Source organism: Eucyclogobius newberryi, unplaced genomic scaffold (assembly GCF_026437365.1).
Source record: "Eucyclogobius newberryi isolate DKJ021-1_F unplaced genomic scaffold, fEucNew1.0.hap1 SCAF_10, whole genome shotgun sequence".
NCBI lineage: Eukaryota > Metazoa > Chordata > Actinopteri > Gobiiformes > Gobiidae > Eucyclogobius > Eucyclogobius newberryi.
Window position 1 is genome coordinate 23922986 of NW_027315724.1, and position 27588 is coordinate 23950573.

General features: G+C 39.2%; 1 protein-coding gene across 1 annotated transcript in view; it reads right to left on the reverse strand.

Moving 5' to 3' along the window:
• schip1 (schwannomin interacting protein 1) overlaps nt 1-26907 on the reverse strand; it is a 126868-nt gene extending 99961 nt beyond the window's left edge. Inside the window, exons 1-2 of the mRNA XM_072464120.1 lie at nt 26851-26907; nt 26641-26776 (exon numbers count right to left, since the gene is read on the reverse strand). Coding sequence (XP_072320221.1) covers nt 26641-26776; nt 26851-26900 — 186 coding nt within the window. The 5' untranslated portion in view covers nt 26901-26907. The remainder of the gene's footprint in view (nt 1-26640; nt 26777-26850) is intronic.
• Nucleotides 26908-27588: the final 681 nt, after the last annotated feature.

Consider the following 27588-nt stretch of genomic DNA (forward strand, 5'->3'; position numbering starts at 1 on the left):
GTAATCTGGGTAGGATGCAATACTGAACACACCTTTCTTATTTTTACTGTTTATCTTGTATTGTCTGCACCATGTATACATACACCAAATTCATTGTCAGGTTCAGAATATACAATACAAGCTCATCCACCTTTCACATATGCATGGTTGGGTGCTTTGATGAGATTGTGTTTCTGTGCAGGCGCCATGAGAAGTATTACAACTCTACAAATGTTCTGTTGCTTTCTTCTTACAGTGTTTGGGGCGATGCCTTGAGGGCTCAATAGTAGCAAGAGAATCATGTCAAAGCCAGCTTGACTTCAAGTACTTTGTCACTATAAACAATCATAACTGGATTTCACCACAAAACTATGTCATTCTGGAGTTGATGGGGATTATTCAGTTCAAAATATGATCATAAGATTAACATTAAAATAACAATTGTGACAAGTTTAGAAGCAAAACTAAAGGAAAAAAAATCGCAGGTACGTAGTATTAAACTATATCATAACAGATCATCATTTTACATTTTGTTCATTGTAATATCGATCTGAAGTGGCTACTAGTGTACAGAGGTTTGTTGACTTCCTGTTCAAAGAAGCAGAACTGATTCACAGGAACAGTATTATTTTTTAATTTAAGAAATCTTTTGTGTATCACTCAGTCTTTTTATTTTTTTATTTTTATTTTAATAATCACAACTGAGTACATGGATGTGGGTGGGGATAGGGGGTGGATGAAAACAGGAATTTTCTGAGCACCCGATCCTCAGTTAAAGGACAATAGAGGATTACTTAAACATGCATGAATCAATTAAAATACAACTTAAACTAATGAAGAAACACTGTTGCATTATATTTCATTATAATATGTGGCTGATTATGTCATATTAACTTTACTTTTTGTGAAGTTAGGCAATTCACACTTGCAAAAAGTCTACACTGAAGAATTGAGTCTCCACAATATGGAGACTATATGAAGCAAGCCCTCTGTGTTGTGTGGATAATCTTTACTACCAAACCCAACAAACCCAATTAGAAATGTAATGACAATAACACCAAATTATATTATGAGACAAAGCTACAAAAACTCTTAGAGACATATTAGGCACAATCACCTCTTTTAAAATGTATAAAATGTATGTATCTACGTTATGTGTGTCAAATTACTGTATTTTGCATAAGTCGCACCAGCCAAAAAATGCATAATAGAGAAGAAAAAAACATATATAAGTCACACTGGAGTATAAGTCACATTTTTTTGAGGAAATTTATTTGATAACTATATCATAAAGAACATGCTAACAAGTTTACCAAAGCATCAGTTTTACCCCAAATTATTAAATCCATTGAATTCTTCTTCCTCTGTGTCACTTCTAAACAACTCCACAAACTCCAGAGGAAGAGGAAGTGCAGATTCTTCTTCTGCGTCGCTTAGAGCCTAGAGCGCCCTCTTGCGGTTGTCAGTGTGAAAATAACAAATAAAATCACATACAAGTCGCTCTGGAGTATCAGTCTCACCCCGGCCAAAACTATGTAAAAAGGTGTAATTTATAGTCCGGAAAATATGGTAATTATCTTTTTTAAAATGTTGTCGTCGTCGTCGTCGTCGTCGTCGTCGTCGTCGTCGTCGTCGTCGTCGTCGTCGTCGTCGTCGTCGTCGTCGTCGTCGTCGTCGTTGTTTTATGGCGGTTGGCATCCGAGTGTTGCATTACCGCCAGACTTTATTCTTTAGACTGTTGTTGCTGTTGTTATTGTTTTATGGCAGTCGACAGCCGAGTGTCGCTAATCAGCTGCCGGCCAGACATTAAATAAAATCAAACTGAAAACGATTGAGAGGTAAAAGAGACAAAGTACCGTGTCATATAATTTGCTATAAAAATAGCACTGATGTGATATTGATGGAGGTTTACGCCAGGCGTTCAGCATTCCTCCATTTTTCAATACTTCTTCTACAAAGCAGATAATGAAGAAAAGGCACTTGAAACTTCAGTGTCCTTCAAACTCGAAATCAATAGAAAATAGGATGATAAAACATGACATTACTTTGTTGAAAAGGATTTGGCCGTCGAGTTTTATGGCTTTATTGTCATCAGTTTTAGGTTTTACAATGTTGAACTATAACATAAATTCAATCAGGTTTATTCTTTAGTGCGTTCATGGTGACATTCTTCCAAAAGGTTTAGAGTTCAAGTCTAAACCTTTGAACAAACAAAATAACATACATAACTACACATTTCACTTATTAATAGCTCTAAAATATGTGTAAAAATGTTTTGTTCTTCTGTTTTTATGTGACATTTGATGTAAGTAACAACATTTAGTACTTCTTGTATCATGGCTTCCTCTACATGTTCAATTAAACAATACAACGCTTATTACTTGGGGTAAAATAAACCTGTTATTAATAGTGTGGGAAAAGCTGCTAATATATTGGTTTACAGTTGCCATATTTCTTGCTTGGGAAGTGGAATGGAAACACTTTTTACATAAAGGTCAGATGTATAAATAGAACCGGTTGGAGGCGAAAATCTTACGTGTCAAAACATCTGTTAGGAATAGTGCCCTGTCACTGCTGTATATCAGTATATGGAGTCTCACTCTGCCCAAACGTCACCCGGGATTAATTGATGTGAACTATAAGCCATCATCCGGATTTCATTTCCTTCTAAAGAGAGATGCGCACACACACGCACGCGCACACGCACGCACGCACGCACGCACACATACGCACACACACACACACACACACACACACACACACACACACGAACAAAGACAGTCACGGCCATTTTTCAGCAGCAAGAACCAGGAAACTCCAATCAACTCCATATCCACCAATACAATCAGTTTAAGCATTAGAATTCACTTTGCACTTCCAGGACAACGACAGACTCAAATAGCTGAAACCCCATGATGGGGATATTACATAAATGCAGTGATTTATGAGAACAGTCAGAGGGAGAGTGAGTCATCAGGCAGTCATGTTCATTTGCAGCATAATGTTCCAATTGCACTGTAATGCATTCCAAATCATTTACATAAAGCGAGACAATAATCCCTAGTTATTGCCATACGGCTTATTTTAAATTGTATATACAGTACATTACGAGTCAAAAGTTTATTCTTGCTCTGCTATGGGACACTGGGGCCTGAGGTGGGATACATCCTAGAAGGGCAGCAAGTCAAGGACAAGACGTCATGTTATTGGCCCCTGTTGTTGGCCCCTACACATCATTAAGGGACTGAATAGTCAGGTACTGTTTACGTTTAAATGTATGCGCAATATTTTTGAGACAACACGCACCTCTCAAGCATTATAAATATGACCAGAAAACTGTCAGTTTAACGTAATCTGGATCGGGATATTGTACATAAACAGCTGCATATAGGTTTTTATTTAACCTTTATTTAACAAGGAAAGTCCCATTTAAAATAATAATCGGGAGTTCAGGCCCAGACGACAGCACAGATAATTTACAAGTCACAAAAATATGTTCTTTCAACGTAGATTCTTTCAACGTAGATTCAAACTGAGCTATTGAAGACCTATTTTTAGTTTCCAGGCCTTTTGTAAATCATTCCATGTTGAGGTAGAAGAATAATGACACACACACACATCACAACATAAACTGTCCAAAGGTTAAAATCGATGGCAGATCAGACATTTTGTTTGTGGTCAATCAGTGAGGTCAATCCAAATAAAAAAAAGATAAAACTAAAAAAAGCAGAATTGAGGCCAAAAAGTTGAGACTTACTTGAGACACATAATAATCTGAATCAACGTTTTAGACCTTTTTCAATTTGGTCGTAACAGTGAATCTCCCATAGTTATATCTATTGATTTTGGAATAAGGACAATTAAATCCATCAATAGGCCTCTGCCCTCCATCTAAAATGATCCAACCTGAAACAAAATAAATGAAAGAATAAAATTGCATACATCTACAATTATTTCACCCTGGCAAACACTTGATTCTCTTCTAAAAATAGGGTCCAGACAAAGGCGGGTCTCTCGTGGTGGACGGCCTGATTACATCTCAGACCCAAAGTATCTGTGTAAATCCACTCGTTCCTGTTCTGTCCTGCCGGAGTTCATTTGGTTCCGGTAAAGGATGCGTTCCCGTCGTGTTGAAGCCAGTCTGCCGCCGCAGCGCCTCTCAGACATGACAAAAGGTTCCGTGCTTTCTGGGTTGCTCTACTTGCGCTGATCCAGAGAAAAACTGGACCTGTGGGAGACGTTGAGGGTCTTACAGCCGACTGCCTCCATTCTGTCCGCACACGTCTCCTGTCGGGGTTTAATTGGAGGGAGAAGTATGATGTCTGAGAAGGCAGACTGAAGTGAAACACGGTTATGCTCTTCTTTTCTTTAGTAAACCCTTTCTCTCCCGTGTGGTTTTGTTGGCTTGCTTTTATTTCTTTGCTGGGTAGTTTTTGATGGCTACAGTGCAACACATTTAGGCTGTGAACAAAAACACTCATCCCTCCGTCATAGCGCTGTGGTGTGTTGCACTAATAGAGAAATCTGGCATCACCCACCGATTAATCGATTACTTATTTTAAAAGCGATTGTGAATATGAGATTTTTTTTTCTCATTTTCCCCCAGATGAAGCTAAAGTGAGATTGCATCAGCACATTTTGATATTTAACCTTTATTTATACGCTTATTATCAAGAGAGGCCCATAAAACGAGTTGAACGAACACACAGATCAATACAGATAAAATATAACTTAATATATCTGTTGATAATATGATTTTTCATGTCACACTCATATTTAAAGTTGACATGAAAAAGACACATTTCTGTTGAATCTTGGAGCGGGAAAAACCTTTAGAAAGTAATTTAAAGTGATAAATAAAAAAGGGACTTGACATAACATACACATTAGCAAGTACTAAATTAGCTAACCATTATCTTAATAATTGATTACCATATATCGGTCCTACTGAAATGTGATAACAACACTAATTGATATTCTGCTAATTTAAAGCAACATTTCAGCACTAAAACCTCAGTCCAGATTGAGAAAAAGCTGGCAGAATGCAAACCGGAGCACACAGCATATTGGGTTTCACTGTATGTTCAAGAAAGCTTAGAATTCACCAAGGAGCTTATTATTTGAAACAAGGGCTCATCTGTATAGTGTTTAGAAATAATTGCCAGAGGCGCTGCACCAGCATTATTGCAGCTGTATATAGAATATATTAGCGTCTGAAGTTCTGCCAAATTACCACATTATTTATTCCAATATAATGGCCTCCTTCAACATAGTAAAGAAAACAGCATCTTACACCAGACCTGCTAATAATAATTAACATTACTTATGGATTACACAACTAATTATGCAGCATTGATACACGATACTGATGAGATTTGGAAGACCCTATAGCCAATATCTAAGAGGGGTCCCTTGATAATTAAGATGCTTTGTTAAAAGAAAAGAAAAAACATTCTGAAAGATAATATATTTTAATTATCATCAACATAATTTATTAAGTAAGATTATAATTACTGCTGCTTCACCAAACCAGGCACGATTAACGACGTCAGTGAGTGGGAGAAATTAGGCAGCGATTGAACATTTCCTGCTCAAAACGGATGTGTTAGAAGAGGATCAAAATGGAAAAGTTAGCACAGATTACATTTTGTCACTGTAGGGAAGGGATGGGCAATATTACTGACACAAATACATATCTTGATCATCAGAAGATAGTTTGGTCATCCAACTGAACGCAATAATTGATGCTTTAGTTTCAGACAAATATGAAACAACTTTATATCATTGTTTGAGAGATTAAAAGTTTGTTCCACTTTTCTTTTTGAATCAGTTGTTTCGCCTTCCTATAAGATTCGCCATCATAATAATGTGATACATTGCCCACCGCTACAACAGATCAGGCGGTTGTAACCAATAATATCCCCACTAATACAAAGCTGTCCTGTGTCACGCCCGATTGGTGTTTAGTATCATTGCATTAAGTTGTGAGACAATTACTTAACCGGACAATATTGATCTGTTACGCGGGGGATAAAATATGCGATTGAAATTAATGGGAGGAAAACAAGTGTTGACACCTGATGTCCTTGAGCTGCTCCGGGACGAGCACGTCTCATCCTGAGAGAAGTCCACGCTCCAACAGGCAAGGACAGGCTCAAAGGGACGCGTCTCCTTTGGGTGCTTCCCTGAGTGGATGTCCGTCAGGCTAAATGAGAGATGAGAGCTGGGGCCGACTCGGATGGGGATCCTAATGACTGGAGACCTGGCTGGTGCATGGACAGAAGCATGTGCGAGACAAAAAGGGGCAACAATCCATGACTATTGACAGCTGTCACCTTCAATCAAGGCGGTTTAGGCGGGTCTGAGGGGAGCGCTGAGATGACAACTTTGCCTTCAAAAGCAGACCTCAGTTGTCCTCTGCACCAACGACATTAGGCAGAGCTTTGGATGCAAGTCACACGTGCAGATGACTCACCGACTCACGCCAACAACATGATTTTCACAATTGTTGTCCCAGGTGCGGAAACAATGCAAAGTGTGTCGTTTCCAAACCCTCCGCAAACAAAGCTGAAGACTGAATTTTGATTTGTATCCTTTCCAGCAGATGAATAAACAACGCGATTTCCCTGTTTAGTGGCCACAGAAAAGGGTGTGTTTGAAGGTATTTTACGCCTTTTTTTCATGTATTTAGTAATAAACTACAACATAAGAAATATAAGAAAAATATTTACATTTTGGTCATTGTAAATCCACAATATCGATAAAACGACTTATGACGACTTCATGGGTCAAATAACCTATATGACATTTTCAAACCTTCCATGTTTGACACGGAATCTGAATGTTTTGACTAACAAGTAAATACAGTGCAGTGGGCGGAGATAAGGGGCAGGTGAAAACAGGCATTTTCTGAGCCTGCAATCCTTAAATCCAGGACAATACAGGAAAATACAAATCTGACTAAACTATAGGAGTAGAGTTTATGACTATTCAGGCACAAATGACCTATGGAGACCAACATGATTAAATGTGAAAGTCTAATATTTAGAAAATTGAAATAATGAAAAAATTGATAAAAACATGAAGTCAGTGAGAGGTCAGCCTGGGTGTGAAGAGTACAGGCCAAACAGCATGCTGAACATAATGCATAATGCTATGGCTCTTCATGAAAAACAACAACAAAACAATAGGTTTACCAGCAATAACAATGCTATAGTTTGTAAGTGACATGAAGGCTACCAAGTTATGGCCATTGTTTTTCAGTCCCTTTAAAGAAAGCTGTGACTAAAAGCCATTTTGTTTGAATGCTAATTTCATACTGCATAGCTCCGAGCACTCAGTAACCATGAGACCATTTTCACAATGTGCTGATTCCTCACTTAAAGGGTGACTGCATCAAAAGCAAGCTCAGGCGTTCAGTTTAAACAAATAGGGAGTGAAAATGAGAAGCAACAAAAGCTCTTAGAGAACTAAAAACCAGAGGGCACAACATCACAGAGTTTAGAGACTGACATTTGAAGGCACTGAGGAGATGATGGCTGACGGGAAAACTGTATTGTCCAAAGAGTCAGAAGGTGTATTTAGTATCCAGGACAGAGCTCAGGACATGAGGAGAACAAGGGTGAATGCCTCCGCCTTTCACAGACTAATTAGCTCCACTCATACCCAGCTCCTGTGGGATCGCCATTTTTAATGCTCAGTTCTGACGCAATAACGGTCCTTTAAACCAGCACTCACACATTCCACACACATATTAACACGGACAAACTACTGCATTTTTCATAGAGATTAAATTGACAAGAGAACTGTACATGAACCAAAAATAATTAAGAGACAATTAAATTAGCTGAACGAGAGTAAATTCACAATTGTTGTTTTTGAGACATGCAAAATTACAATAACAAATATACATTGTCAATAATTAAAGCTATTGAAAATTACTGCAAAAAATCTACCAGAAACATCCATGGTAATATTCCAAACAAAGGTATAAAGGGATATTTCAGCACACTTTTATGGTTCATTTTCTGGTACATCCACGTTTTGTGATAAACTTGAACTTCAACCAAAACATATACTGTACAGGCACTTTGTAGCACATTCCTGATGCATTGAGCAAATGTCATCTGGAAATTGTTATTGAGATGATGCAAATCTCACCCACACCTAAGATTAACATTTACAAAACGTACAGGCCGAACAAGGAGAGCACTGATGCAGCCAAGAGGCCTAACTCTGGAGGAGATCCACAGCTCAGGTGGACAGGACAAATATGTGCACTACACAAGTCTGGCCTTTATGGAAGAGTGGAAAGAAGAAGCTATTGTTGAAAAACAGCCATAAGTTTCCATTTTTCAAGAAGCCATGTGAGGGACACAGCAAACATGTGGAAGAAGGTGCTCTGGTCTGATCAGACCAAAATTGAACTTTTTGGCCTAAAAGTAAAACATTATGTGTGGTGTAAAACAAACAGCACATGACTCTGGACACACCCTCCCCACTGTCAAACATGGAGGTGCAGCATCATGGGGCTGCTTTTCTTCTTCATCTTGTCTCTTTTACATTTTTACATTTTATATCAAATACTTACTTTTACTTTAGTACATTTGAGAGAAGGTATATGTGCTTTATAAAAAGGACAGAAAAGTCCTATATGTTTTATGGTGACCTGTGTAAAAGTTTAGAGTTTAAGTCTTGGCTTTGAATAAACAAAAATATCCATACGGTGTAAATTAAACATTGAGAAATTAATCAAATCAGTACAATTCTTTATCAAGATCCTCACAAATCATTATTTAACAGTTTTACCTATTTGGCCTCGTTTTACCAATACTTTTCTCTACTTACTTACTTTCTATACTCTACTTCAATACCTTTAACTTAAGTTGTTTTTTACATGCAATTCTTCTACTAGATTGTTTTGCTACGTTATATATTTCTCCCAACACTGGTTACACTTTCCTCATGACACAACAACCAATAGAACAACCAGCATTGAAACACATAGAGAAGGCACAAGGTTTCTTATGGTAGATGCCTTCTTTTTTTGAGAAAATCTGTTTCAAAAATAGTAACAACCATTTAAAAATCTTTACTTTTTCCACACAGCATCTCATCGAGCACTCAGGTCCAGTTAAAGGCGGTATGGACGATTTTTCGGCGATTTGAGCACTCAGGCGGAAGTGCGCATGCGCACTCCCCCGTGCGGACCGATACAACACACACGTGTGTTTGTTTATTAGCGCAACGGAGCGCATCGCATCTCTCGTCTCCCGTAGATTTCTGTCCACTTCTGCGTCAGCTCGAACTGTCTTTCTCCGTCTTCATTTTGCCCCGTACACGGAGGGAACTATATTATGATAGATCCATGCGCTTAGGCACGCGGAAACGTGGGGACGAGCCTGACGCGGCTGCAGGTGAGCGGTAGGTGCGTTTTATGATTGATACGTGGCAGGACAAATGATTTATCCACGCCACGAGGAAATATGATAAAAAAAATTGCTGAAAAAAAATCGGCCATACCACCTTTAAGTTGTGGAACTCATTGAAATATGGGAAATCAAACTTTTTTTTATTGCTCTTTGATGAAGATGACTGCAATCATCTTCCACACAGGAAGTGCTATTGAATACCACAGTTATCATTGGTTGTCATTGGTTCAAACACCATCATCATATGGACTGGCACCATCCCACTCCAGCCTCCAGCAGCCAAGTCCAGCCTCTTTACCAGCGTCAAGGTAGCAAAATAGCGCCCTGGCCCTGCTCCTTGGCCCCACCCCCTGACCCCGCCCCCTGGAAAAGGCTCTCGTTAACGCTTCCTCTGGGGGCAAAAACACAGCCCATTTTGTTCATACATAATCACACCATTTAATGTCAAATATCGCTCCCGTTCACCTGCTACTTCGGTCACGCCTCTTGTCTCTAGCGGGTCTAGTCTTTTCCTCCAGTGCTCCCGATGCGACTGCGGCGTGTGGCCACATGTGAACAGTTCATAAAGGAGATGAAGACATTATTCTCACCACCTCCCATTACAATCTCGCTCTGCCTGCCCGTGTCTTTCCCTCTTATTTCATTAGAGCGCGCTCGTCGCACTCATCTGATGCCGCTCAGACAGGAGGCCAGATCGCACAGCAGATATGGTGTAATTAAGTCCACACTCGCTCAAGTCCTTCTGCATTCATTTCTCAGCCAGAGAGAATATCTGTGTTTTTTTTTTAAGTGATGGATTGGGCTTAACAATGCAATCTGGCAGCTACTGGTGTCATTGAGAATATTCATTACATATTCCATAACTTGTTTTTTCTCTCTCCCAGGCTTCTACTTTTTATCATAAACTTCATTAGTCTTGGCAGCGTGACCCCACTTTGAACATTTGTTTTCATCTTTGTCGTGAGTGTAGTTTTAGGCGGTCCGTATTCTTAACTTATGTCTACATCGCAAATACAAAACAATGCTGTCTCCCCTTCTGTCGTATTTATTCGTTTGCTGGAATAAAGCACCCACAGAAACTACAGTACGCCATCGATTGCGTTGAAAGAGATAAGTGCAGCCTGCAGGAGCGGAGTCGACTGACAACGCATGCAGCAGGGATTATGTCAAGCTTGTAAATGATAAATGTAATGCCTTGACATCATTCAGAGCAGGCTAATCCCACCAACATGTGATAGTAGCGTTTTATACAATGGTATTATGGTTTTTACAGGTTAGCAGCATAATGAAGCTGTAGCTAATCCTGTGGCCTTTGTGAATTCTGTTCGCTAAACCCACCAGTCACAGCGAAATATGCGGTTTTAGACTGCAATTATAAATGGTGCGATGATATAATCATTAACCAAGACTTTACTTCAATTAACAAGAAAAGCGTGGTCTATTCCTTAGTTAAAGCCCCACCATGTAAGATTTCTGCATAAAAAAAAGACTAAAAAAACTTGAAAAACCTGCACTCTTGCAGTGAAGGAGCTCGTTTCTCCACAAACTTGACTTGTAACTTTTCTAGTGGAGGATATGCCACCTGCTTGTCTCCATGGAGATGCTGTTACTTTGCTTCTAACATTCAAAAGAATTGCAAAACACTAATCTATGTCCATGGAGAACATTCTAAAGTTTGGTTTCAACTTTCCCTCTCCATGGAGTAATTCAGGTGCTGCTTTACGTTATGGGATGTGTGGTGACATGTGCTACATCAGATCATGGTTTAGTACTGTTGAAAAGCATTCCAAATTGTAGTTAAGGGAACATTTAATTTAAAATGCATGCGACAGGTTAGGCTACACATTTCCCCCAGTTTGACAATTTTGGTGAAGTTTATTATGCTACTTCCTGGTTGGACATGGGCAGCAGATGGGACATGCTGCGTTCCTGTCGTCCTTGGGAACCCGAAATGAGAAGTGGAGGTTCCGACTTGTTTGCGTTCATGTGCTTTTTAGAGTCCACTCTTTAACAGCGTTTAATGGAGCTAACTATACGTTTTGTTGTTTTTAGCGTTTTACAAAGCTAAAAGTAAGCTGGATATTTGTATTAGAAAAGATCCTACTACTTTTACGCCAACGTTACATCAAATGAATCAGTAGTTTCGGGTATTTTTGCACAAATGCTCATATCTAGGCACAGTAAACCCATAAATGTAGTAACGTTTAAGCAGGACCCATCTTCAAGTTCCTTCAAGGACCACATGAACGCAGCAATAGTTAGAGGTAACTCCACAACTGTTACCTAGCAACCATATTGCAAACAAGGGCCGACATTACATAATACATTAAACAATAACTATGATTTGACAAATAATAATTCCAGATAATCGCTTTATTTTGATTGTCGCTTATGACAGATATTTTACAGCTCAGCACGACTTACTGTAATTTACAACTTTCTTCACAAACTGACACTATGATTCATATTTATTACCACAGAAACTATCCCCCCCACACAAAGTCATAATTAGAAAAACATGAGAACTTGTCATATGCACTTTAATTGCGCACATTTTCTAGGTAGTGTAATGCCATACTTAATCTGAATGTATTTCATGATTGCTGTTGGAATTAAAAAAGATGTGAGGCTGTTAAATGTGATAAGATTTGATTATGGCCACCAACAGAGCTGTGAGCTACAAGTTTTTATTTTACACAGTATCTCACACTCCAATATAGAACGTTGCATCAAGAATCTGCTTTCTCATTTGTCATTTAATTACAGATCTGAAATATGACATTGATTCAAAGCGTAGAAACTTGTGAGCTGGATCTTTATTGGAAGCCCACACAGCTGAGATGAACAAAGCGCGATGTCTACGCGGAATAATCCCTCCTCGTACAATGAAAGAGATGCTGCATTGAATTTGTACAGTACTTTGAAATGTATGCAAATTAGGCATAATGGAAGAGAACCGCACAGTGAGAGACGGACTGTGGTTTGAATAGTGCACCAAAGAATGCTTGGTTATTTTCATTTCCAATTTTTATGGCAGAGAGATGCAGTAGCTGTATAACTGGAAATGGAATGATCCTATGAAATGTATATTCAAGAGCAAAACAGCCAAAAATAGGTAATAGCACCAATGTATCTCAGACATCTTCAGGCCATATTCCTGTGCATATAACTGATGTAAATAAGAGTGTTTTATTTACCATTAGTATTAGTATTAAGGGAGTGTCTGCAGAACCGCGGCGCGCGGCCGAAAAAGCCATGTTATTTTTGTGCCAGCCGCGCGCCGCGGCTCCTGAAACTGCGCCGCTATTTGACCGTGTTTTAGCGCCATTTTAGACCGCGCCGGATTAAGGTTAAGGTTAGGGTTAGGGTTAGGAATAAGGTTAAGGTTAGGGCTAGCCACGAGGCTATAACGGGCTATAAGGGAAATGCCACGGTCCCTGAAACTGCGCGGCCATTTGACCCGCGCCGCGGCTCTCCAGCCACGGCCTAGTATTAATTAGTCTTATGCTGGGTATGGGTAAGGGTATGGGTATGGGTAGGATTTGATTCTATTTTATTATTTTATTGTATTTTTATCTTTTTTTTTTTTCCCCCCTCCATTCCCTATTAAGCTATGAGAGGAGTTTTGTTAATAAGAGTTTTATGTTTTGTTTATAAGAGTTCTTCTATTCTGTTTTTTTAAGCTTCCTATAAGTTATGTCCTTTCCTTCTGTATCTACTGCGTTGCAACACCGAAATTTCCCCATGTGTGGACAATAAAGGATAATCTTATCTTACATCACTCCTGAGATAATTTTTCCATTCAATAATTGCATGCAAAAATACCAAGAAGAGGATATAAACTTAACTTTGAGAATCTTCTATCTATTTGTACTCACTGAACTTTTAACCCATACTCCCTTATGACGCTTCCTTACTACTACGAGTTTAAATGATTATTTTAAGAGTGACAGGATGTTCTTTCTCACCTAAGCCTCAGCCATCTTCCCCGCAGGAAATGTCCCCGTGATCAAAGCCTTACTGGGAGCATCTTTTCATCACATCGCTCATGTTCCTGCCTACATATACTTGTAGCATCTACCCATCACGCATTGCTTTTCTTCCCTATATATCTCTTGCCTCGCATTTCCTTGGAGTTCATGAACCCGTGAATGAGAAGTTTCGAGAGACGCAGAGGAGGAAAGCGCCGTCAGAATCAAAGCGGTGAATATATGTCGCGAGTAGCGCTCGAGACAGCTGATGAGGATTGGAACTCGTAGTTTGGCGTCATTCAGAAAGCTGTGAGGAAACACAAATGTCAGCGTTTAGTGCAACATGCGCCACAGAAGGGAACTTAAAGTGAACCAAAATGCAATAAAAGAAACTGACATAGCGATAAGGTGTAAAGTTTAGTGTGATACTCTGCCCAGCCTAATGAATATTACAACTCTAGCCCTGGTGCAGATGATGAAACAACTTTATGACCATTTGGAAGATGTATTTTGTGGTGCCATGGGGTGTTTTAAAAGACACCTTGCTCCATTTACATTAATGAAGAGAGACCATGCCTAGTTTTGTGGGGCAGTATCCTATTGCCGTAAGGTAAAGCTAAAGATTTATTGCAAAGCACAGGGTTTAGCGGTGACTGTGCTGAATGTATTCTTCTGACAAGTGACAAATACATTCGACATAATGATTACAATATAACCTAATGGAAATCTAGCAATGGAAACAAGCAGCTTTCGATCACTCTGAATTTTCCTATTTCTCAAGTATGCGTGCACATTTGCCATCCATATGACAAATGACAAATGGTACTCCTCACATTACAATATCCATACAAGACACATTCAGTTGATCATAAATACCCACTATAAGACTGCAATAAAGCGAAAGAATAATTTGCATTGCATTTTTTCTGGAGTTTAGAGGCTCAAATACATAGATCTGAAATTGAGTGGGATGGTGATGTCAAAGACAGTCTGTACGCTTTATTGATCTCAGTCCAAAATTCAAATTCCTTTGAATAAATAACCGGTTGGGAATAGATCTAAGAAGAGTCTGGAATAGATGAAGTTCAGGGCAGCATATGACCGTGATCTATTCATTCTGCCTCGCCCACTTCTGCTTTCTGAGAGCTACAAATTTGCTTCGCTGTCATTTTTGGCAATTTTCCCACCATATTCCTCTTACTGTCCATATCATACCTGTGACCTTTGCCATGGTCGTATATATAGTGTGTGCTGAAGGATGAGACACGCTGTTGTAAGTATACCGTTGTAAGTATAAGGACACTTCAGATCAGTTTACTAACCTTGTGAGCCATAAAAGAGCAAAAATGTCCCTCTTTGCCTTGCCTACGTCTCCCTAAAATGCTCAAAAACGATGCACCATCAGCACCTCTGCCTCCATATCACAGCGCTATTACAGCTTCAAGTTTGAGCTGTTTTTAAGTGTACTTGGCAAAGGGAGGTGGCTGCAACTTTGTAAGTGGTTACTTGGCGATAGCATGTTATCTGCCCGGGCCCATAGTGTTTGTGTGATTACAATATTGTAGAATGTGTTGCTGATTATTCTGCTTATCACTCTGATAATCGTTCCCTACACATTATGAAGACGGATTTTTCTTTGAGAAGGTTAGCTTAGAGAGAATGGGAGACATCTTTTCATTACTCACAAAATCTGTTTATTTCTTTCCAGAGAACAGAGCACAGCGGGAAGGGTAATAGGCTTTTTCTACATTATTTGATTTCACCAATCTTCAAGTTTACTCCTAGTTTGATCCTTACTGCTGGTGCCATCTGATTTTCCATATCACTAAGACACATAAAATAGGTCTGATCTTGCAAGCAAAAAGTGTTTCCCAGTTGGACTATGCACAGTACTATTACTGCATTTTACACTTACTACAACTGCCACTACAGTTTGCCAGATACAGTAACTTTCTGTTCTGCTTTAAACACTGTGGGAACAATTATGCTTAAAATATCTAATCATTCCAATTGCAAGGAAGACAAATTTGCCTAGGAAGGCAAGACTATACACCTTTACAAAACGTTATAAAGAGGTCGGTGTAATCCCTCATTCCTCCAGGAGAATTCCACTGTAGAAAAGATTCTAAAGGGACTGGACACCGTTTTGAAAATCAAGACGTCTGCATTTTAGATACATCTCAAATGTATTCAAACAGATTTTAAACACAGACCTCTATAACGGTTCTAAACCTTAATAAAATTGTCACCCTAATAACACAAAAAAAGAAAAAGCCTTACAACAGAAATGTGTACACTTTGTGCCTGTCCAAAACTATAATAATTGAAAAGTCTCAAGGACATGCTAAATTCTGGACTCTGTAAAGCACTTTTTGCAGTGGTGACACTGGAGGGGAAAAGCAGATAGAATCTCCTAAAGTCTAAATACCAAACCAATAAACCGAGAAACACAATCCCAATCTGGTCCCCGTGGAACTCCAAAAGACTGCCTTGTTCAGTGTTTAATCAGAAGCGGGGCTTAGATGGTCACATCCGAGAGCGCGCGAACACACCACAGCACAGTGTGTCTTTGAGAGGCACTTGGGTGTAACACACTGCTCCACGCCCCAGCAGCTCCTCGCACTATTAGCACGGTCTCACAGGGATGAATAGGCACTAGCACTAGTTCGCTTGAATAACAACATGGACAGTGTTGCTCAAATGTTATTGAAGCCGAGCAGGAAAAGTGGCTGAATGGAGAATCTGACATGAATCAAGAGTTGTCGAATGCTAACTAGACTCTGCAGACCCAAACCGACAAGTGTGGAACTAACTTATTTTATGATTTTTACAAAAGTTAAGATAAATCATCTTACACAAAAGAAGTTGCGAGTCTCTGATTACAGGGAAACATAATACTGACACTACCATCACCTGCAGTAAACTACAGCCCAGAGGAGGTAAAGGGGATTCATTTACACAGGCGCTACAGGAGAGCCCTCACAAAGACTGAAATTGTGCGTTATTCAAATTAACTTACCAGGACAGTGCAGAGTGAAATGAGGACGAGACCTGGGAAGGACCTGCAGGAAACTGTCTTAGCCAGATTCAAATTCACAACCCTGGGGCCAGCTGCAGATAAAGCCTCGCATATCAAATGTATTTATAGACCACAATTCGTACGAAGCGCAATTCAACGTGCTTTACAATGTTACAACACTTTAAAAAAAATAAAAACACTATATAGTTTATAAAAATATAAAACAGCGTATTTTAAAAATAAATCATAAAAGCAAATTAATATGGTATTTAAAATATTAAAAACCAGCATATGAGCTATTCACTCCACCACCGAGTGCAACGTAATCTACATTTTTCTTACAGAGACAAGATAGGGCAGGTGCACCAAGAGGGTGTGTACCCGGGACCCAGGGCCAAGAACTCTGTGCGACACGACTGCCACACCCACAGGACATGACAAAACATCTTTTCAAATTCTAGAGAAAAAAACAAAACTATTTTCAAAGCAATAGCATACTTGTTTTTAGGAAGGTTTAGAAAAGTATTACATTTTACTCAAGGAATTGAGTAGAATATTGTGCAGAATTTAATTCTATACCCTATTTTTTCCCATGCATTTCAAGAATTTCCAAAAAGTTCAATGCCACAAACTATTTTGAGTTCTACTTTTACGTACATGTAAAAATGGCATAAAGTGTCAAATCGGTGCTGATATTTTGGTGAATCAGAGACATGGAAGGTAGCAAGGGCAGGGAATAATGATGGTGCTGGTAATAGAGACTGGAGCCTGTAAATGAAGCGGGATGTGCACTGTGCTGCGGGCTGTTCCTTTGCACCTCTGACACACATGAAAACAGCACCAGTTTTATGTCGTACATGTTCCCAATCGTGTCACATACAAATCTGCTACAAACTCCCAATGCCTCTGTTGTTGGTATGCATGTATATGTATGTGTGCCGCCATATGCCAAGTATGTTGATTTGTGCCAACTGACTGCTGCACACGATTACCACCGAGCGTGTTTAAAAAAAGATGTTACATGGGAACAAAACACCTTTTCTTTTCAGCATCTACTCAGGTGGGGTCCTAGGGCAAGTTGACACGGAATTAATGAGCCATAGTAACTCCCTTCTTGTTCATTTGTGGAGTCATGTAGAAGGCACACGTTCGACTCCAGTATTTAACATGAATATTCAATACAGCAATTAACGAAGCCGAGTTCTAGACTCCGTTCTAATTGTGATGATGTTGGTAAACACGCCAAGCCGACAATCAGACAGGCAGATGTTCGCTTAGCTCAGGAACCACTGCACTGTTTTAATCATTTTAATAACACACTTTAGTTCTCAGATAGATTATATGTTACTGAAGTTTCTAGCGTCTGAGTATTTTGAGCAGCAACAATGATGTTCAACAGATAACCTTTTTCAACCTAAAAAACTCTCTTTCCCATCTGTTTATCACTGAATTATAGATGAATATTGTTTTCTCTGACAACCAGGCCAACCGGAGTTTAATAGAATGCGGTTCGGAATGTATTTAAGTATATTGAATGAATCATACCCAGAAATGTACAACAAATACATTGATAACTGTGATGGTAGTTATCAATGTATGGAGGTGATTCCTAAACTTAAATAAATTGTATGGTCCTTTGTTGTGAAAGAGCAACAAAAAGTGGCACACAATTGTCAAGTGGAAGGAAAATTGTATATTGTATATATGTGGATTTACAAATAAATAAAAAAGGAAAATGTAGGCATCGTGCAGAAGTATTCAGGCTCTTTTCCCGGAGTACAACCAGCTGCTGTCAGAAGTTCCGGATGATTGCTGAAAGAATAAATGTTGACCTAAAGATTCACTAGAGTTCTCCTGTGTGTAATTTAATCTCAGTATAAATGCAGCTGCTCTGTGAAGGTCACCGAAGTTTGTTAAGAAAATGTTGAGGAGCAAACAGCTTAATGAAGTCCCAGGAACACACCGGACAGGTCAGGGATAAAGTCATGGAGAAGTTTAAAGCAGAAATGAGGTTACACAAAGATTTCGCAAGCTTTGAACATCTCACAAAATACTGCCGTCCACCTACACTTACAGAACAAGGAGAGAACTGATTAGAGACGCAGCCAAGAAGCCCATGGTAACTCTGGAGGAACTGCAGAGATCCACAGCTCAGGGGGACAGGACTATTAGTCATGCTACACAAATCTGGCCCTGATGGAAGAGTGGAAAGAAAACAATGTCTGTTTTCTAGAAGCCAAGTGAGGGACACATGTGGAAGAAGGTGCTCTGGTCTGATCAGACTAAAATTGAACTTTTGGGCCTAAAAATAAAACATTACGTGTGGTGGAAAACAAGCAGCACATGACTGACTTGAGACGGGGCTGAGGTTCATCTTCAGCAGAACAATGGCCCTAAACATAAAGCCAGAGCTACAATGGAAAGGCTTAAACTAAACATATTCATGTGTTAGAATGGACCAGTCAAAGCCCAGACCTAAATCTAATCTAGAATCTGTGGCAAGTTCGGAAAACTGCTGTTCACAAACGCTCTCCATCAAATCTGACTGAGCTTGAGCTGTTTTGAAAAGAGGAATGAGCTAAAATGTCAGTCTGTAGATGAGCAAAGCTGGTGGAGACAAACCCCCAAAGACTTTCAGGTGTAATTGCAGAGAAAGGTGGTTGCACAAAGTATTGACTCATGTATGAATCATGTATCATTTTCCAATCACTTCACAATTGTGGGCCACTTTATGTTGCTCCTTCACAAAGGATGCCAATACATTTTTTTTTAACCCTGCGACGAGCTGGCCCCTGTCCAGGATGTGCCCCGCCTAAAGCCCAAAGTCAATGGGAAAGGCTCCGGTCACTCTAGTCGCTCAAGTCATTTTCTACCACTTGTTCCCAAAAATGAATGAATGATTCTTGGTTTACTCTCAAAGACGAGCCCTCATGTTCCCTCCTTTGTATGGCACAAGAAATATCACAAGCAAATCCACATTACAATTTGAATGTAAGAAATTGGCAAATGATTTATATGCAAAGAACCTGTTGAATTGTGCAGAAAATCCGTCTATCAAAATAACTAATTCTGAATTTCTTGTAATAGTTTATCCATTTATATTTCAGTCTTCTCTCAAATCTTAATGCTCCTGGATGTTTTAAATGTGAAAAATCACAAATGGAACGGCACAATTAGATAGAACAGAGAATTAGAACCGATTTAAGCCATTCATTCCTGCATAACGTAGTGTTTTTTTAATTTTGTTGTACATGTTGCAATGATAATTTAAGCATATTCTGTTCTACGGTGAAGGCATCAATTGTGACTATAACTATGACTAACATCGATCCTGTGGTAAAACCAAGGACTGATAATACATCATATACCACGGATGTAAAAGCAAAAGTCATGAAAATGAAAAAACCTTTGTATTTCTCACAGTAAACTGAAGAGACTGAAATAAATCTCAACTACTGAAGGCACACGAGTAACGGTCTTCTCAGTGTGGCACAACTACAAAGCATCTTTTACATTTGTACCGTCCAGAGGCTGTTTAAAGCAGGTGCTACTGTCTGAATGTGCTGAAGTGTACGCACACGGCACTGCAGGACCACGCACTGCACAATTCATGAGACATCTTGTAGTTAACACAGTTTGCAGCAGGAAAAGGTAGTGCAGAGAGGTGGGGACTTCAGTACAACAGTATGATCGTTCAAATGCAACTTTTATATGTTGTTGTTGCTTTGCCTGAGTGGTTTATATTGTACACGTGAGCCTACAGACACGGGGTATAGTTATTTCTACATAAGCTGCGTGCTAAAGACCCCGGCAGCTGCACTTCTCCAGTCTGACGTAATCCTCAAACACTTTAATATTTAATTGAAGTGCTATGAAATTAAAAGGCATACAGAGAAGAGGTAGAAGGAGAGAAGAAAAAGACGCAGGAGGTGCAGCGTACTAGACAACCCAAGCCATTACAATCAAATACATTGCTTCCCTAATTACAAATAGATTGATAATGGATTACTTTAAGAGAAAGAGGGGCCCTTAACTAAAACGATCAGAGATTGAAGTGGACTTTTGCTTTTAACAACAACAAAGTTCCACTTGCATTAAGCTACTTAACATAAAAATACCATAATGTGTATTACTGTACTGTGTGGAAAGGTGCTGCCACTACAAAAGCAGAACAGCGCCCCTGTCTGGTTACTTGTAGGTAGTGCAAAGAAAACATGACGTCACATATAGAAAGAGCTGGATGCTTTTAAAGGGTAGTCTATGGCAACAATTAAGACTGCTTACAGACACTTGAACGTAATGTAACCTTTTAACGTAATTTGCATGCCTTAGAAAAAGGGCTTAAATGAAGGGATTTGGTTCAATAAAATGCTTTATAATTAGATGCAGGTGTCAAAATGTCAAATTTCAGTGTTACAATTATTGCCCATAAAACATCACGATTTAACGATGATTCACTTAGAGAAATGGAACAGTGAACTCTTTTTGGGCTATATATTGAAGAAGAAATGTTGCACAATAATAATTTTTTGGTTCTCACGATGATAGTGTTGCCAGAATAATCACAGTTATCAATGAACCTACATTCCTAGTGCACAGTGATCTGATTTTATTTCTCTACCACTTATTTATATGCATTTTTAAAAGAAAAATTGTGAGAAAAACAATATTTTTAAGGCTTTTGTAGCGCTAAACACTTCATAATCTAAATATAGTACCTCCTGTGTCAGTGAGAGTGCCTTTACATCAGCAGGTCGTGTGACATGGCGCGTCCCAAGTGTGAACGGGCCCATGTTGAAGCTGACGTGCTGCTGGCAGGTGATTAGCACCGAGTCAGAGCCCACTGCCCCAACACACGTCATGGCCCGCTACCCCCTCATTCATACATAATTATATGACAGTCACTGATGTCCTTCACATGTCCGCAGGCTGCTCCATACACAGATAAAAGGAAAAAAAAAACGAAGGTAGAAACCATATAATTAGCAATTTGAGTCATTTTAATTACTTTCTAATAAGAGGTGGTGAGTTTTGTGGGTTTGGAACGGAGAGTTGGCTCACGCAGGAAAAGGCTGACAGGGAGCAGAGGCTAATGATTCTGTCAGTCAATAGGCTGGCTGCTCTGTCACTGCCGTCCTTCTCCATCTCGTCAAAGCTGTCAATCTGAATGCTCTACCTTAGACACAGAAGAGAAACTTTCAAACTCAATACTCAATACTGTTATGAAGTACAAGCAAAATTAGGGCAGCACAATATATGGCAAGAGTATCCATATCGCAAGATCGGCCGACGCAAAAATCAATGTGTCACAGCAACACAAAGTTTCTCGATTTGACAGAAATCTACAGGTTTTAAAATGTCTCTGTTTTGTGTCTGTTAAGTGTTTTTATTTTGACAGAGTTTGACTCATACATTAAGGCCGTGGTAGGGGGGTCCCCAAATAACATGAAAAATGTATAATTGCGCCTTAAACAAGGTTGACACTCTTCAAATTAAATTGTAAATGCAGATTATTTGTTGGCCTACCAAAGTAATTGATTCAGTCAATTACCTCAATCAAACATGGGGGTATTATCAAGTTTTTATGTTTGGGGGTCGCGAATGCCATTGGTTGTTAGTCTGGGGGTCACGACTGAAAAAGGTTGAGAACCATCAATTCAGAAAATTATCAATTTGATTCTGACAAGACGTAATGAATGAAGACTTAAGGCTCGCCATCATCCATAAAGCTCCCCCTAAGCCAATTCAAGGAAATCCCCTAATCGCCTGCCAAGGTTTTTACATGTTTTGCCGTATTACAGTAACAGGATTGTAAGACGTATCCAGCTGCACCCATCCTCCCGCCGTGAATAGATTGGTGTGGTTAGCATTAATCTGCAAAGCCTTATGTTGCTTTTGCATAATTACCATAAAACATTGCAGGGATGTTCTGGTCCGCTGTGGAGGCTGGGAAAAAATGGCTATTTGAAAATTTCTGAGGCACAGCAAACTGAGCAGACATAAAACAGATAAGATACTAAAAAAACCACGTTGCTTTTAGGCCGGAAGATTTATGATGTGCAATTATATTTATGAACTCAAAAGATCTCGTCACATCGCAGCAGTTTCTTCTGTTGTTTTATATTGGATACAAAGCATTTGGAGTTAAGAAGTGGGCAATATATTGATACGTAGATATTATTATGAATGCTGTTTTGAAAAATTTGCAAAATGCTGTATCGTTTATGGTAAAATATAGTTCACACTCTCTCACACACACACACACACACACACACACACACACACACACACACACACACACACACACACACACACACACACACACACACACATTTTAGCCATAGACATCAATTTTGCATCATATATCTTATAGACAGAACTAAACCAAGGATAAAACCTGGACCAATATCACAACATATAATATAGCCTGCCCTGAATATCATTTTTAGGATGCTCCAAAAATAATCGACAACTACATTTTTGTTAATATCACTCATTACTACTACTTTGAGGACAAAACTAATTGACCTCACTAAACAAGGTCAAGGTATAATCTGTTGATATTAACAATACCATGTAATCTTATCAACCTGTGTATTTGCATTCACAAACAAAAGTTTACTAATCACCAAACAATAAATTAAAACCTCGCCTAGATTTGTAAATACTCTGAATTAGATTAAAAATGCCTGCTCCGTGACAGTTGGTGCTGGATTACAAAGATATAATGGAATTTGAGGGAGAACACTCTGTGCTTCCTGCTGGTTATAATCAGTTACTGTTGGAAAGCTTTGATAAATTTGAATTTGTACTGCATTCAGTGGGTTATTTAAGGACAGCGCAGTGAACAGAGATTTAAAAGCAATTAAAACGACATCATCACAAACTAAGTACTATTTTTCATATTTATTTTGCACTTAAATGCACTTGCTAACCTCCTTTATCTTCTGGGCCACATTCCTACCACTACTGCAGCTGCATGACCTGATAAAGTCAAGTAGACGGTACATGGCTGGAAACAAAATGAGCTTTAACAGCGCCAAATAGAGAAAGTGGGCGAGCAGAGCAGAAAATGGGTGTGAAACGTTGCAAACATTGATGAAGTTATTACGGAGGAGGCACCTGACAGCTGGCAGACAGAAGACTAGCCTGGCTCTTTGGTTCTCACTGCACCAGATGGATTGACCGTATCTGTCCATTTCACTTACCTAAACATCAGCACTGGTGATACTTAGACTTAATCAGATAATGTCGGCTTGATGAAAATCAGCAGAAAATAAATTGATAAAAGATTGATTAAACAAAAGCACATTTGTGTTTTAGTTAGTTATGTACAAAGTTGCAGCCGTTACTACGAAAACACTTTGTAATCATAAAATAAGTATTTAAATTAGATTTCAAGTATGATATACACATCTACACATTTTCCCATGACTGAATAGACTACTATAGCACAACACCACCCTCTAGTGGTCTTTCGCCATCACTACTGCATAAACACAAATCAGCACCAACTTCATGGACAGCTCCTAAAATCAATTGCAACAGCATCAACGAGGCTAGGTCATAATTTCACATCACATTTTACTATTAAACATTGCAAAATTAAAACCGGTCCTTAGAGTAATACATGTTGTTTTTTATTGCTTGTCGCTAGGTAATTTATTGGCAATCTGTCATGAGAACACAGCTTTCGAGCAGCCCCCGAACAGTATAGATTGATGTCCGATTATAAAAACATCTATCATGTGGACAGAGTGAAATTGAAGCTTTAGCCTGTGTGTTTGGGCTTGAGTTCATCACATTGTGGGGACTCAAATCTGTTTGAAGACTTGCATCCTTTATTATGACATGAACAACATGGTTTAAAGTTATGAAATGGGTTGAAATCATTTGATGTTAGGCGATTGTACTTGCTAATTGTCAAGTGTTTACACGTACGAGTCGAGCACTGAAGTCGTTTTGAAAAGCCTGTTTATTACGTCATTTTTCAATTGATTTTTTCAGAGCAAGTGCACTGAAGATATCAAAGCCATGGAACAGAGATGCCGGCACACTGAGGAAGCTGTGCGACGATCCATGCGTAGTTTGTGGAGAGTGTCACAACTGATGCTACGGTGCAAAGGTGACCCATTCTATCACTTTAGAGACGGTTACCATTACATTACATTTGTCTCCCCCTCGAGTATAAACACGGACAGAGACCTCCAACACAAAATATCGCTTTGGTGGGCAGACGTGTTAAAAATTCACAGCGTGTGGAGCTGTCAGGTTCAGTAAATGCATCACTTTACACCAAGGGCAATAGCAGCAAATATGACAGAAAGACAAAAAGCGCAAGTTAGAGAGTTTAGATAATAGAGAAGATTTCTTTACGCGCTGCTACGATCAATCACTGGAAACGGAGGTCAAAAAGTGATTGGAGAGGAGCGGTCGGCTGGAGAGAATCTACAGTATCAGCAATTCAAGCCATAAACCAACATCTGTTTTTCGTCTTTCGCTCGCTCGCTCGCTCCGCTCACACTCTCCTCCCTTGACCTTAAGGTCTTGAGTACACATAGACGCACACACTTTACGCTCCTCTCAGTAATGACGAACTGCCACTATCAGCAGGTCTGAGGCACTGAGCTAAGCATTTCCTGGTCATCCCCAAGGATCTTTAACACTAACCATGACACAACCTGGTTTACTGTTATACCACTATGCGCCCAATACATCACTGTAAGACGGGCTGATGACTTTATCCACATCCAGGACGAATCTCTTCTTGTGTAGCCAGATCTTGTCATGTTTGAGTAGTGCTCTGTAAAGTACCTTTAGCTTTTAGGGCTTATTTGATGCTTGTTTTTATAACTATTGTGTCTATTGTTGCCCTCACAAACCCTTGGTCATCATAACACAGATTTATTGCAGTCTGGAAGTTTCAATCGTATTTAAATACAACAAAAACTGTACAACTAAATGGTAATACACTGACAAAAGTACAATAACTTTTTTCAGTTGGATGTTCCCTTGAAGGGCCCTGAGCTTATTTGATATTCTCACCACATCCTCTGCCCTTATCACTCATCTGACCTTTGAATCTGCATGGATCCAAATCAAACAGTTTCTCAAAGTGTTTCTTTGTAAAACTTGAATGGTTCTCTCAGAGCTGTCTTCCAGATTAAACCTGCCTGTTGACTCTGGTCTCTCAGATTAGTAGAAAAGCGTACACATTCTTGCTATTCATCCAGCAGACAGAAGGCAACGTCAGATCTGAATTATAATGACTGGAACAGAAAATCCCTGGGCTTTAAAGCAGTCTGGTTGAATGAAGGGAGAATGTGCAGAATAAGAATGGCTGATTTCAATGCTCAGTGTGAGTGGCTGTAGATGTGTGGGAGAGAGAGAATACACCAGGCCAAATCCTCCTGTATTCACCCTGAAGAGGATGGATGTGAGGCTGCATACAGGAAAAGGACCTGGGTCACGCTGCCCTCTTCTGGATAGGAAAGGCAGTTTTTGTGCTGTGCATAACTTTTTCAAAAAACTTCTGCCTCGGAAAATATAACAGCTGCACAGTAAAGCAAATATGCATATTTAACCAAGAACAGAGCAGAACTAAAGCAACCCAGCAGTGGCATGTATTACTGACAATGTGACATATGTCTGCAGTAGGGCTAAGCAATTAGTCAAAATTTTAATTGAGATTCAGTCATGTGTAATAGTCAATGAAATTATATTTTTATCATTGTTTATGTTTTTAGTATTATAATGAATTATTTGATGTGGCGTCTTACCGCCCAATAAAGTTCCTAGTTTGTGAATTTTGTTCACTGACAATGTGACTAAAACTGATCTGCTTGTATCTTTTGAATGAAGCAGTTCACAGCCAAGTCTCTGTCAGTAAAATCATGTGATTTTGGAGCTGAGTTCAGACATTGGAGAAAGAAAATGGGCTATTATACTTTATAAATTCAAGCTATCTTTTATTTTTGAGGTTAAATTTTGGCAGCGACTTCTGCCATCTAAATAGTCTTTTAAATAAAATCAGTACTGAAAGCAGAAAAAACAGCTAAGAATTGCCTAGCCCAAATCACAATTTTAAATATACATGTGTAACCTTTTTTTCTTACCTTTCTGATTCAACCCAAACATTCCAAAGCTAGTTACTTCCAGTCTTGTCAAGCGTAAACAGTGATGTGTTTTTGTATACTTTAAGCAGCGAGAAACAACGCTGAAAAACCAAAGCGTGACTTACCGGGGTGCTGCCATCTGACAGGGTCGTCATGCTGATGGACATGCTCATCTTGTCAGAGGAGGAGAGGGACGGAGGGGAGGGGCTTCTCTTCTCCACTTCCTGTTTCTGGAGGAAGTCGCGCCAGGCCCTCTGAATGCTACACAGGCATGCAACAGAAACAAATCAAGATCAATAAGAAAAACATGAGTGCTATAAATACTGTATACTCACATCAACACCTTGGTCTCAATGGGCTGCAGATTCATATTGATGTGGTTCATGGTCAGGTGATCACTGCAAAGATGGAGAGAAGGGTCATTTAAAGGACGCATATGCTCACAAATGCACAGGCGCAATCAGTGCACCTTATCAGTATTTAAACAGCCTGCCCCCGTCTACAGGGAATGAGTTTATTTCAACATACAAGGCCAGGTGCTGTGAATGTCTCTGTGTTTGGTGTTATAGGGAGAAAACACACCTCTGCAGCGGGAAAGGGTCGCAGTCCACCTGCTCCAAGCCGCTCTGGAGAGTCTTCATCTGCTCCTATAAGACAGAACCAAAGTAGAGGGGAAATGTATTTATTTGACAGTATAAAGCAAGCAATTTGACAGGGTTAATCAGACAAATTAAGTGCATAATGGCTTTCCAAGATTTTTTTTTTTTATTTCATATATTCAGTTTTCAAGGTTGAAATAACAATTCAACTCTCCAAAGTATTCTTGTTTCATAATTTCTCTACTTTTTTCCCCAACAAACAGTATATAGTCAATAGACAGCAATTACTTTTTCCGATTAGGCTATTAGCAGTACATTTTTAATAATACTTGCGATGAGACAATAAAACATTTTAATAATTGTATCCGTTTATTGTGGTTTTTTTGTGTTAATATTAAAATGAGAAATACATTTTAAAAACAGAAAATTTGGGATGGGACAGTAAAATATAATATTGTTTAATGAGTTTAAAAA